General features: G+C 36.7%; 2 protein-coding genes across 12 annotated transcripts; one reads left to right on the forward strand and one right to left on the reverse strand.

Annotated features, from left to right (window-relative positions):
• Nucleotides 1-1,132: 1,132 nt before the first annotated feature.
• Nucleotides 1,133-4,835, reverse strand: LOC110760186 (calcineurin B-like protein 3). Of its 3 annotated transcripts, none has more exons than XM_021962410.2 (10): nucleotides 4,599-4,835; nucleotides 3,566-3,658; nucleotides 3,314-3,468; nucleotides 3,101-3,183; nucleotides 2,840-2,911; nucleotides 2,579-2,687; nucleotides 2,332-2,384; nucleotides 2,134-2,214; nucleotides 1,882-1,994; nucleotides 1,133-1,434 (listed from the first exon to the last, which is right to left on the reverse strand). In XM_021962410.2, the coding sequence occupies exons 3-10, from the start codon at nucleotides 3,435-3,437 to the stop codon at nucleotides 1,377-1,379; spliced, it is 693 nt and encodes a 230-aa protein (XP_021818102.1). In that variant the 5' UTR covers nucleotides 3,438-3,468; nucleotides 3,566-3,658; nucleotides 4,599-4,835; the 3' UTR covers nucleotides 1,133-1,376. The 3 variants fall into 3 exon arrangements, with proteins under 3 accessions (XP_021818102.1, XP_021818101.1, XP_021818103.1); XM_021962409.2 differs by having other exon boundaries at nucleotides 3,566-3,663; XM_021962411.2 differs by having other exon boundaries at nucleotides 2,852-2,911; nucleotides 3,566-3,663; nucleotides 4,599-4,834.
• Nucleotides 4,836-5,940: 1,105 nt separating this feature from the next.
• On the forward strand, nucleotides 5,941-11,752 carry LOC110760112 (WW domain-containing protein). 9 transcript variants are annotated; one of them, XM_021962298.2, is made up of 10 exons: nucleotides 5,941-6,224; nucleotides 6,792-6,884; nucleotides 7,446-7,570; nucleotides 7,835-8,517; nucleotides 8,629-9,995; nucleotides 10,337-10,416; nucleotides 10,502-10,594; nucleotides 10,668-10,741; nucleotides 10,967-11,111; nucleotides 11,424-11,752. In XM_021962298.2, the coding sequence occupies exons 1-10, from the start codon at nucleotides 6,140-6,142 to the stop codon at nucleotides 11,505-11,507; spliced, it is 2,829 nt and encodes a 942-aa protein (XP_021817990.1). In that variant the 5' UTR covers nucleotides 5,941-6,139; the 3' UTR covers nucleotides 11,508-11,752. The 9 variants fall into 9 exon arrangements, with proteins under 9 accessions (XP_021817990.1, XP_021817991.1, XP_021817992.1 ...); XM_021962299.2 differs by having other exon boundaries at nucleotides 7,904-8,517; XM_021962301.2 differs by having other exon boundaries at nucleotides 6,169-6,224; nucleotides 6,792-7,364.
• Nucleotides 11,753-11,768: the final 16 nt, after the last annotated feature.

The following is an 11,768-nucleotide window of genomic DNA, read 5'->3' on the forward strand; positions in this document are numbered from 1 at the left end:
GGCTGTTTCTGTGGTTTGGCTTCTATTAGTCTTGATGCTTACTTGTGAATCTGGTTACTTCTTATTTTGTTATGTTTCTTTTCAGAAAAATATTCTAGTTCTATTTTGCTTAACTTGGTTATTTATATATTTAGAACATCGAAAGAAAAATTATTAAAACAGGGCTGTTTGTTTTTACGAAGCCTATTTATATTGACTTTTTAATCCTGAAATTGATGGTTTGATGGAAAAGAAAATTTTAAAACAGGGCTGTTTGTTTTTTACAAAGCCTATTTATATTGATTTTTTAATCCTGAAATTGATGGTTTGATGGAAAAGAAAATTTTCTAAATAACAAAGTTGGCCTTTGAGATTAATTTTGTCATTTGTATTAAGTATTTTGTAGTTCAAAGATGGATGGAAAGGTTTGAGACTTGAATATTTACCTACTTCAAATTATGAGTTTGTCTTTTTTGTTAGCACGTTATTACCATGCCTGTTGATTATAAATTTTGGGGACAAATATTGGTATAAATTTACCAACATTTGCAATTATAAATGGCAATTCCTTTGAGTTAAAATTAGAGAAGGAAAATGAGAACCCGACTTAGATTGTGCTGTTTTCTGTTGCGGCAGAGCTTGAGCTTGAGTTCAAGTGGTAGTAAAACAGGGCCTCAGGCTCCAATTTTAGCGTGAAATGTGTCAGCCAAAACGACACTATTTTCTGTTCACACACACGCAGTCTCGGTCATTTGTCCTTCCCAGCCACATGAAGCTGCCCAAGTGCTCATCCAGCCATAAACCCCCATTTCAATGCTCAATAAATTATTTGATAACGACGTAGAACAAGGCTGTTATTCCATTAATTATAAATATAGAAAAACAATCTTTTTAGTCACACCCAATAGCAGAAAAAGACTGCTGCTCTTGTCGTTTGGTCGTTTCACCATAAAAAAGCAAGCACACTCCTCGTTCGACCAATTTTCTTTCATTTATACGGCACAGTTTGGCCTCAAGCTGGCAGACAGATGCTTAGAGGAACATCAATGATTCATAACTCAGCAAAGCCAAGAGTATAGAATTACGTGGCAAAATCACACTCGTCGGTGTAGCCTACAATTCTATGTCCACCTCCCAATAAAATCCAGTATCATAAGAAGCCAAAATCAGAAGCCACATACAATTAAAAGCAATTTCAGTCGTTGAGCATAAAATAAAATACACACAGCCAAAAAAATATTCAAAAGAAACAACGAAAATAATGATTTAAAAATTTTCTTCTTGGCCCTTTACATAAGAGTGGAGTGGGCCACATTCTCTTCAGAAACATGCAAAACCACATCAAGTTAATTAAAAAATGATGTCCCTTGGAGCTTAAAATTGGAACTTTTCAAATTTCAGGTGTCGTCCACTTGTGAGTGAAATACAAAGCTCGGAAATGTGGTGGTGATGTCTCTGCTCAGAAAACAAAAGACACATCATCGTCAGAAGTTTATAGCACACAACCAGTTGATCTGTTATATATAATCAAAGAGTTCAATGAAATCTGAAATTTAGTATAGAAAAATATAAAAACATAACTATTAATTTTTAATGTTTTTAGTCGGCATTGATCAGTTGCCGACTGTTCATCACAGGTAAATCAAAATCAAAACAGATATCCTGATAAAAAGATTAGGGTGTCACGTCATTCTACCAAGGGATATTTAGAGACTTGTGGTTTTAAGCGTACATGAAAACACCAATGTCGACGAAAAAAGAATAATGTTTTGAAATCTATTCCACAAGATTTATCTTGTCTTTGTTTAGCCGGAAAAGTTTATCTTGGTCTAAGCAGGCATAAAGTGGGCACATTTGTAGGGACAAGGTCTCGTAACATGATAAGTATATATGAAAACTTACTTGAGGTATTGAAGCGTCATATTTTTAAGAAGGGATGGGTGCCGCAAAACAAGGCTTCTCCACTCTTCCTTGTCAATCCTCCCATCATGTTTGGTATCGGCTTCCTCAAAGGTCTGAAACAAGGTTCCAAAAGAAAAAAGAAAAAAATATTTAATCAACTTCAGTAACATACCAAGCACTCCTTCATGTAACCAATATATCTAGGAACATCATACATAAACATCTAATACTAAAGTTGGGTAGAGAAAGCACCTTATCAATTATACTTTCTATCACATCATCTGAAAGATTCATGCCAGATTCTGCAAGGGTAGCGACTACCATTTGCTTCACCTAGATATATATAGAAACACAAATAAGAACATGCGGACTGTTGGGAAGAAACATAAAGAAGCTTAATAAATGAATTCGGAGAAAAACAGATAGTTCACTTAGGAACAAAGAAATTACCTCCTGCCTTTCAATAAAGCCTTGTTGCTTGAGGTCATATAATTGAAAGGAAACTGAAATTTGAGATTTTAAAAATAAAAATTAATGAAGAAAAAAAAAGACATTACAAGGTCTAATTGATCAACAAAAAATAAACCTTAAATCTCACAATCATATTCCAGATGTTACAGTTTAGCATTGATAAACATTAACTGATTGATATTACAATTTATACATGACTTATATTGTCAATAAACACAAAACTTACACTCAATCTTATCATCAATTGGAGCGTTAGGATGAAAGACAGAGAGGGCTCGTGCAAACTCTTCAAAACCTAGTATTCCATTGTGCTTTGTGTCAAACAAGTCAAATACCTGAAATAATGAGCAATAAATAATCGGCGCCTTATCCAAGGTACTTAAGACTTAGCAAAGGCCGCAAGATGCATAATTGATGCTATAAATAATCAAGATGATGGAATTAAAGAGAAGACTATAACAAGTTTGAAGAAGATATAATATCTCACAGAGAAACGTACACGATCAGCAAACAAGCTCTCTTTCTTGTTTGTCTTGAATAATGCCAGCTGAAACTCCTCCTACACCATGGCATTAAATAAACAACTTGTAAGAAAGAAAAAGAGTGCAGGGAACGTAGAAATGTAGCAGCATAAGAAAGGGACCAGGAATTTATGGAAAAATTTAGGTGAATATGCATTGCAAATACAATTCTAACCCAAATGTATACATGAAAAGCATTGCCTAAAGGACAGTAAGATTATACAAACCTTGTTAATCAATCCATCATCAATCACTGCACTGCTGATCTTCTTAAATAGCTCATAAAGTGCCTCTATTTCACTCACGCTGACTGTATCAAATAAGAAATAACAATTCCCAGTACTATGAGAGTCCATTGTTTAGATATAAAACTGAAATAGTGGACACATAGACATAGTAAGAAAAAAAAAATTGCTAATTTCTTGGGTGAAATGACATACACACTGTCTCCCTTGCTAGAATTTCTGGGTCTTCTAAGCCTCTTGATTGCTTGTACAACTCAAGATCACAGCACCTCAGTAGGGAAGCACATAAATGCTTTAACCCCTCTATGCACTGCAACATGATATTTTCTGCAGATCAAAACACTCCATACCTGGTTCACATGGAAAAATGAAAAACAAATCATGAAATTTCCTTTAAGTCTATCTTTAAAAGAAAGGATCCTATAGCATGTAAATATCAAAACAAACCTTTTAACCATTTCCTGCTTCTTCTAACTCACGCCCAAATCCAAGATCCGTAAAATTTGGAGCAGCCAAAGCTATATCTGTTTTGATAGATAGCTGAACTGAACCAAGTAGAACATGGTAGATTAGAAGCCCATCTCAAAAACAGGTTTTACTCTTGTAAAGCCCGTAACGAAAAGCAAACCCACAATAACTGAAGCAATGGAAGTGTATATCACTTGACCAAAGTTTTTTTGTTTTTTTTTAAAATTTACATGAAGATGAAAGGGGTCACATGTAGCTCTTAAACCAACAAAACAGTCACAATGAAATACTAAAACCTAAATCCAATCCTAACCTAAACATTTCCATTGAAAAAGAGCAACAATTTCATGATTTAGTCATATCCATCCTAGTAGTAGCATTTACAGTACCTCACCTCAGCTAAACACTCTCTTCTATTTCTATATACCATAACGGTTTTAGAGTCCAAACATCTAACTGGATTTGAATAAGAAAAACATGCACAATTATTTCACCGAATAAAACCCACATAATCAAACAAATTTTCAATTCAAACCAAGAAAACGAAATATAAATAACGAATCTGTATTGAGCTTACTGAATTCACAACCCAAATTGGCATTGTGATTTCTTAACAACACATAACTGAAAAACAATCCGGCAAAATGTAAGAAATTTCACACTAAATTTCAGCTTAGAAATCACGGAAGCTGACTAATTATAACTCCCCAATCCTCCATACGTATTCCACAACCAAACATAAATCCACACGCACACAAAAAAAAACACAACACCAAACAGAAACATGAAAAACAAGCTAGCAATCCCCAAATCCGAATCCGAATCCGAGATCCAAACATTGAGCACAACAAACCGAACGCAATTGAAAGACGGAAATACAAACAGAAGGAGCTCAGCGATCTATTTGGCGGTGGAGAAAATTCGGGCAATTGAAAAAAACATATTGAGAGAATCACAACGAAAAGGAAGAGTCAGAAATTGGAGAATTACAACAAAAAGATAGAAACTTTACTTTGAGAGAGAGAGAGAGAGAGAGAGAGAGAGAGAGAGGGGGAGAAGGAAGAGCGCTGTGGCTGAGCAGCTGTGTTGTTGGAGAGCGATGGTATGCGATCTCTGTGCAGCTAGCGGTAGCTGTAGCGAATCTTCTGTTTATATATGGAGGTTACGAATGTGATAGATAGACAGAAGAGGAGAAGAAGAAGAAGAAGAGCATGATGTTGTTGTTACAAACTACAAAGACAGATATTCATTTCTGCCAAGGACTGTTTTATGATGCGGAGAGCGAAACGACGTCGTGCGGGAGTTGGATTGGTAGATTGCCATCTGCCGCTAGTGAATTATTGGACTCGGAGGAGGGTGTGTTTGTTTGTTGTTTGTTTTTGGGTTTTTTTATTTAATTTAATTTCCTTTTTATTGGGAAAGATAATAATAAGATGCATGCTCATTGCTCGGCAATCATTTTAGCTTTTCAAAAGATTTTAAACAATTATTTATTTATTATAGCATACTTTAATTGAGCCTTTTAATTAAGACTGCAAAATTAAATATTTCATAATTTAAAACCTAGTTTGGCATAATAAGGTCTTTTTATTAAAGAAAAAAAAAAGGTAATGTACAAATTAGAGGTGAAATTCAAGTGGAATTGTGTAATCCTCATATTAAGTTTTAGTCATTTCAAAAGAAGGACAGTCCTTTTGGATTTATATGCTTTTGATTGTGGTGTTAGGACATAAGGCAATAGTGATCAAATTGAAAATTTTCAGTTGTGAAGTTATAACCCAACTTTGATATGTGCCCTACACCCCATGTTGACAACAAAATCAAGGGTCCATGTATGACATGTCTAAATAATGTGAAGATAAAAAAAAAAAAAAAATTGTTTTTTTGTCTAAATTGCATAATGTTTATTTTGCCCATATTTCATGTCACGTGAACTTGATAGCACATTATATTATTCATGTTATTATTAATGTTGGGATGGTTTAACTTGCAGGTCGTGGGTATGCCCTAGTGCTAGTGGTGAGAGTAGTCAATTTTTCCTTAAACATTTTTTTTATTTAAAATAAAAACTGTGGTATTATTAAAGATATTTTAATTGTTTATTTTAATCTTCTTAGTTAATAAATAATATATCATTTGTGTTTAAAATAAAACTATCTTAAAAGACAATAATAAAAAATCCCAAATTTCATTTTAAAAGTCATAAATAAATCCAAAAAGATTTAAAAATATCTAAACAAAGAGCGGCCCATTGGGCCTAGGGGTTGAGTGTGTTGTGAGTTGACGTAAAGGTCTATGGACCACGATCTCCATATATATATATATATATAAAAACGTAGAGACAAAATGAGGTAGAAGAGTTGCAAACACAAAACCTCCACGGTTGTTTGCCTGGAAAAGCAATCAAAAGCCCCCTCAAAAAGCCAATTTCTAATCAATTCGAATTCGAAACCAAAGTCAAAATCAAAATTGAAGCTTTGAAATTAGGGTTACAATCTAAGCATTCAAGCTGTTAAGCTTGTCTGAGAAGCAAAAGCGCTCAGATTCTAATCGATGGGGAAGAGAAAAGAGCGTCGTCTTGCAGCTAAGACCAACGCTGGTCGCAGAGTCAAGCTCGATCTTTTCGCGGAACCCTCTGGTACTCTCTCTCTCTCTCTCTCTATATATATATATACACACACACACACACACACATACCTATGTATGTGTGTATATATCTATACTATGTGATTTATGCGTGCATTTGTCCTCGAGATTATTTAAATCGTTGCTCTTTAGTGTTTTCTAAGTATTATTTTTCCTGTTTAATTGTCTGTATGTCTATTTCTGGGGTTTTGTTTCATCTGGTTGTGTATAGTCATTAGCTTGTCTAAAAAGTGTCTTCATATATACATGTACACACACGTATTCCAAAAGTTAGCTGAATAGCGGACGTGGAAGTAACAATCTCTGCAGTTTTGGAATGAAAACGGTATTTTAGATTATTGGTGGATTGAAGGACTCTTCTTCGGAACATTTTAGATGTGTTTCATTTTGTTGGTTTTGTTTTTTAAATATGGCCGTTTGGTATCATTAACTGACATTATTTTTCACTAATGTTGATAATGCCATATTGCTGTACGGAATTGGATGATACATAAATGATTTATGTGTAGTTTATCTACATTTCGGGGTATCATGTTGAGCAACTTGTTTGCCTTTATAGGAGATTTGGGTGGCTCTGCTGAACATGATGAGCTTGGAGGAGATATGAAATCCAAAGGCCATGATGGGTTACCCAATTCACCATCTTCTTCAGGTGGGTTCCGTCAGTTTTCTTCAAAAAGGACTTTGTAGAGAGGACATGTGTGCTCAACATTATGTTGTTCGGTGGAATTATGGATACTATATGTGCAAGACATGTTATGTTGTTTGCCCCCCAAGATTTTGTTTTCAGACTGTAGGGTGGCTGTTGTCTTGTTGAGAACATTCACTGTCAGATCAGGTCGGGCCCAGCCACAGTGAAATTATGAATCACCCCTATTCGTTATGCCCTTTTTGGCACCAACAAAGCGTTTTGGAGATTTCAGCTGGGAAATTTTTTTATCGGTTCGTATGTCCTGTCTTTATTTTGCTTTGTACTTGCTGACAATTTTCTTCCTTGTGTAACAGGTGGCTGCAATGAAGAGATCCTAATCTTCTCATTTCAAATTTTAACTTAGACAGCCTTTTGTCTCCCCCACTCTTAGTTGCTATTACTTCCATTCTAAATAAAGATTCCAGTCCTTTGTTTGTTTAGGTGCTGATATGTTGGTGATTACTAAGTAGATAATATGATGGATTGGGTAGTGTTTGACAAGCGAGTATATTATGCGTGCAGGTCAGCAACCACAAAATCCGTTGCTGTTACTTGGGCAATATAGTGATGATGAGTTGGATGATGACTCAAATCAAGTACTTAGCAATGCTGCTGTAGGAAATTCCTCACCTGAGAATAATGATGAGGTAATTAAATGGATTTCTCTACTTTCTTCCATGTCCCGTGTCCTTTCCAATCTGGAGCTTAGTTTGTTGAGTAGCTTAGTGAGTTGGGCTTTATTATGACTCTCTCTCTCTCTCTCTCTCTCTCTCTCTCTCTCTCTCGCTCGCTGATGTACTAATTGGGGCATGTCTTTAAGTAAAGCTAGGGACTAAAATTTAAGTTCTCTTTACCTCTCAGACCTTTCATTTTGTATTTACTTCACATGCTCAATGATTTGCCTCTTTCAGGATAAGAGTTCACTTGGTGAATCTTATCAGCATATGGATACCAATGCTAACGAAGACCTTGCTTCTCAGAAGGTTAAGCAACAGGGAGGGGATACAAACTCTGCCATGAATGATTGTGACCAGAGCATGGAGGACAGTGATAAAAGAGAAAATGATGATGTGGCCTCTAGTGATTTACGCACAGAATTGTATTTGACAGATCAAGCCTCTGTTCCCGAAACTTCTAGTGTACAAGTCATTGGAGATGTCAGTTCAGGCTGGAAGATTGTGATGCATGAAGAGAGTAATAGCTATTATTACTGGAATACTGAAACAGGGGAAACTTCATGGGAAGTACCTGATGTTTTGACCCAGGAAACCAAGTTAACGAGTGACCAGAAAACACCTACTAAGTTGGAGAACGTTCCTGTTGGTACAGAAGAGTCTAACTTAACTTCTGATGTGAAATTAGATGGTTTTTCTAATTCTGACACAAATGAAGGGGCTGCCAATATGGTTCCTCATGGAACAGAATCGTATGGACATGGGTGTGGGTCCCAAATGGATGAGTGGAATCTAGCATGCAATAATCAAGCTACTCATGATACAATGGCTAATGAAGATCATGAATCAGGGATTGATCTCTCCTCTCGTCTTGTCAAACATTGTGAGGCTTTGTTAGAAAGATTGAAGTCATTACAAGGGTATGGCATGTTTTGCTCTCAGCTCCCAATTTTTTAAAATTTATTTAAATGCCCACTTGGTTTTTTGTTTTGCTTTTGGAGATTTATAATAACTTAATTTATATGTCTCAGGTCCAAGGAACAATTGCAAGATCTCAACTGGATCTCAAAGTATACTTTGGAAGTTGAGATAAGACTCTTTGATTTTCAGTCCCTTTTATCTTATGGGTCATCCTTGCTTCCATTTTGGATGCATTCTGAAAGACAGCTTAAACGGGTTGAGAGTGCTATAAATGATGAAATGTCCAAAATTTCTAAATCTGTACAAACAGATGAAGTTGAGGCAGCTCATGCATCTTTCTCCCAGGGAGAAACAAATTTTCAGGAAAGCGTGGGATGTAAAACTGAAGCAGATCAAGTTGAAACACTGGATGATTTTCATGCTACTCCTAGTGTTGATACATTAGCAATATTCTCTAAAGAAAGTTCAGGTGTAAATGCCGAGCATGTTTCTGAATTTGTCTCGCCTACTAGGCATATGGAGAGCGGTGTAAGTGAAAAAGTCAATGGGGCGGCAGTTCCCATTGAGTCAACTACCAAGAATGATTTTTGTGCTGGGGAGGAGGTTGACATGGATGTGGACATGGAAGTTGAAGATTCAAATTCTGCAGGAAATACGGCTATTGCATATGCATTGAATGCCACGGAATTTGCTCCGTCAGAGCAGCCAATTAATCCTAGCCCACCTTCAGTATACACATCTTCAGTGCCAGAGGATACATTCACTATTCCACCTCCCCCAGATGAGGAATGGATTCCTCCACCACCACCTGATAATGAGCAGGTTCCTCCACCCCCACCTGATGAGCCACCACCTCAGCCCCCGCATCCTCCTTTGTCATCTTACCCTGAGACAGGGCAAGCTCCTTATCCAGAGCAATACAATTTTTCCTATCCAAGTTCCAGTTTTGAATATTATGGGCATACAGTTACTGAAGGCCCTAGCAGTACTTTTTATGGACATCCTGAAGGATGCCAAGTTTCTATGTCCCATGCACCACTTTACTATGCTGCAGTTCCTGGCACCTATACTGAAACTTCTCAGGCTGCAGCTAACCCTGTTGAGTCTGTCACATATTATGGGCTTCAAGATGGAACAGGACTTTCTGTTCCTGTAGTCAATAGTGTAGAGTCTTTACAGTTTCACAGTGAGTCTGCTCCTCTTAGCTATGAAAACCTTGCATCCGATCGTACTGGGTCTATCAACTCCTTTGCAGGAGCAGGCAGTAGTGGTTCATTGCCAAATGTGAATATTGATAGTTCTGCTGTTGATAGTGAGACTGGTGGGGCATCTATGGAGGTTCCTTCTACCACATCTACAATCCAAGCACCTGCAACCATTTCAGTGAAAAGTAATGTTCCTGTGCCATCAACTAATCATGCCCCTAGTGCTGCATCTATTCCTGCCACATCGGAGGTTACTAAGGCCCAGTCTAAGGGTAAAGCTTTTAAACACCTAATAAGATGGGAATAACGTGCTTTTCACGACATTTTTTATGTCATCCTACTTCTTGTTAATGTTCTTGATGGAGTTAAGCTGTGACTAGTTATAATTGGTTAGACAACCCATTGTGCAAATGATGTGTGAAAGAGAGTTCTCTCTCTCTCTCTCTCTCTCCCTTTTTTGGGCTCTCTACCATATATAATAAGTTAATAACATATATGGAAAGCAAGAAGCCAACAAGTGTTCTTTTTTAGTTAAACCACGTGGTTTAAAACCTTTATTCTAGTGACATGCATAATTACAGGCGTACTCATCATTTTCTTTTCTCTTATTCAGTTCCACGTACTAAAAAGCGAACGGTTGCAGTTGCTTCCTCCTTGAGGTCTAATAAGAAAGTCTCCAGTTTGGTAGACAAGGTATGTTTTTTGTGTCTGATTTTTTACATTGCTACTTGCATCAGTATAATTATGGATCACCTAATTTTAATTTCAAATCAACCAGTGGAAAGCAGCAAAAGAGGAGTTGCTTGAAGATGAGGAGGAACCTCAAAATGCATATGAGTTGTTTGAGAGGAAGCGACAAAGGGGAATAGAGGTTTGCTGGACTTTATTTGTACAAGTTATTGTGTCTTGGCTCCTTCTGGTTTCTTACGTTCCTTTTGTTGCAGGAATGGTATGCACAACAAATTACCAGCGGAGAGGCCAAAGATAATGCCAATTTTCAGCCTCTGGGTGGCGATTGGTATGATGACTTAAAATCTTACACTTAACACATTCTTGAAAGAAATTCTAAAGTTGCTGAGCTGGTAGGGACAGTTTAATATTTTACTCTTAAAGTCCAAAGTTTTCTGATATATTTATTATTTTTTTGGGTGACTTGGTCACTGTCTCCAAGTTTTCAACTTGTTAAATACAAGTTTGATATCATATGAACTTTCTTGTGATGTGATTGCTATGTTTTATACAGGCGTGAGAAGGTGAAGCGAAGAAAAGCTCAATTAGCCCGCAAAGCTGGACAAACCACATCAACACCTGGACCTGAGGCACCTATGGATGGGAACCAGAAGCCTGATCTGGCAGAACTCTCAAGGGGTCTCCCCTCTGGTTGGCAGGTATATGTTCAGGGGGCACATTATTTACTGGCCAGGAATTCTACTCTTTAATAGGCAGGATTTCTGCTTTAAACAAGTGTTGCTTTTCAACATTTATGTTATTTTACTCCTGGAGTGAGAAGGAATCGAGACACATTTTAAAAAAATCTTTTATGGGAAAATTCTGCATGTGCTCGAGTTGGATTTGTTTGAGTCTTTTCCGTGCTTGCTAGAGCGTATGCTTATTGTCAAAGCCATTAAACGCTCTTCAAAGCTTGTGATCTTGTTCTGCAAAATCTGATTTTGTTATTTTTTGTTATTTTTTTTTTTCAGGCCTGCTGGGATGAATCCTCAAAGCAGGTTTATTATGGAAATACGGCGACCTCAGAAACTACATGGACTAAACCAACAAAATGAAGTCTTCAAATTTTCATTTTAGTTATTTGGTTGACTTGTATACTATCCAGGTTGAATTAGGAATGTAAGAGGGCCTGCCATCTTTATAGAGAGATCCTCAGCTACAATAAGAAATTTTGGGATAGTTATTGGTGTCGATTTTATCTTGGTTAGATTGTTTTCGGGGGAAGTTCCTTTGATGCATCCTTGTGAGAATCATTTAACTCTCCAAAAGAAGAAGGAAAAAATCATTTACTTCTTTAAAAGGCCACTTTGCCTGTT

Source organism: Prunus avium, chromosome 6 (assembly GCF_965620075.1).
Source record: "Prunus avium chromosome 6, drPruAviu1.hap1.1, whole genome shotgun sequence".
Classification (NCBI taxonomy): domain Eukaryota; kingdom Viridiplantae; phylum Streptophyta; class Magnoliopsida; order Rosales; family Rosaceae; genus Prunus; species Prunus avium.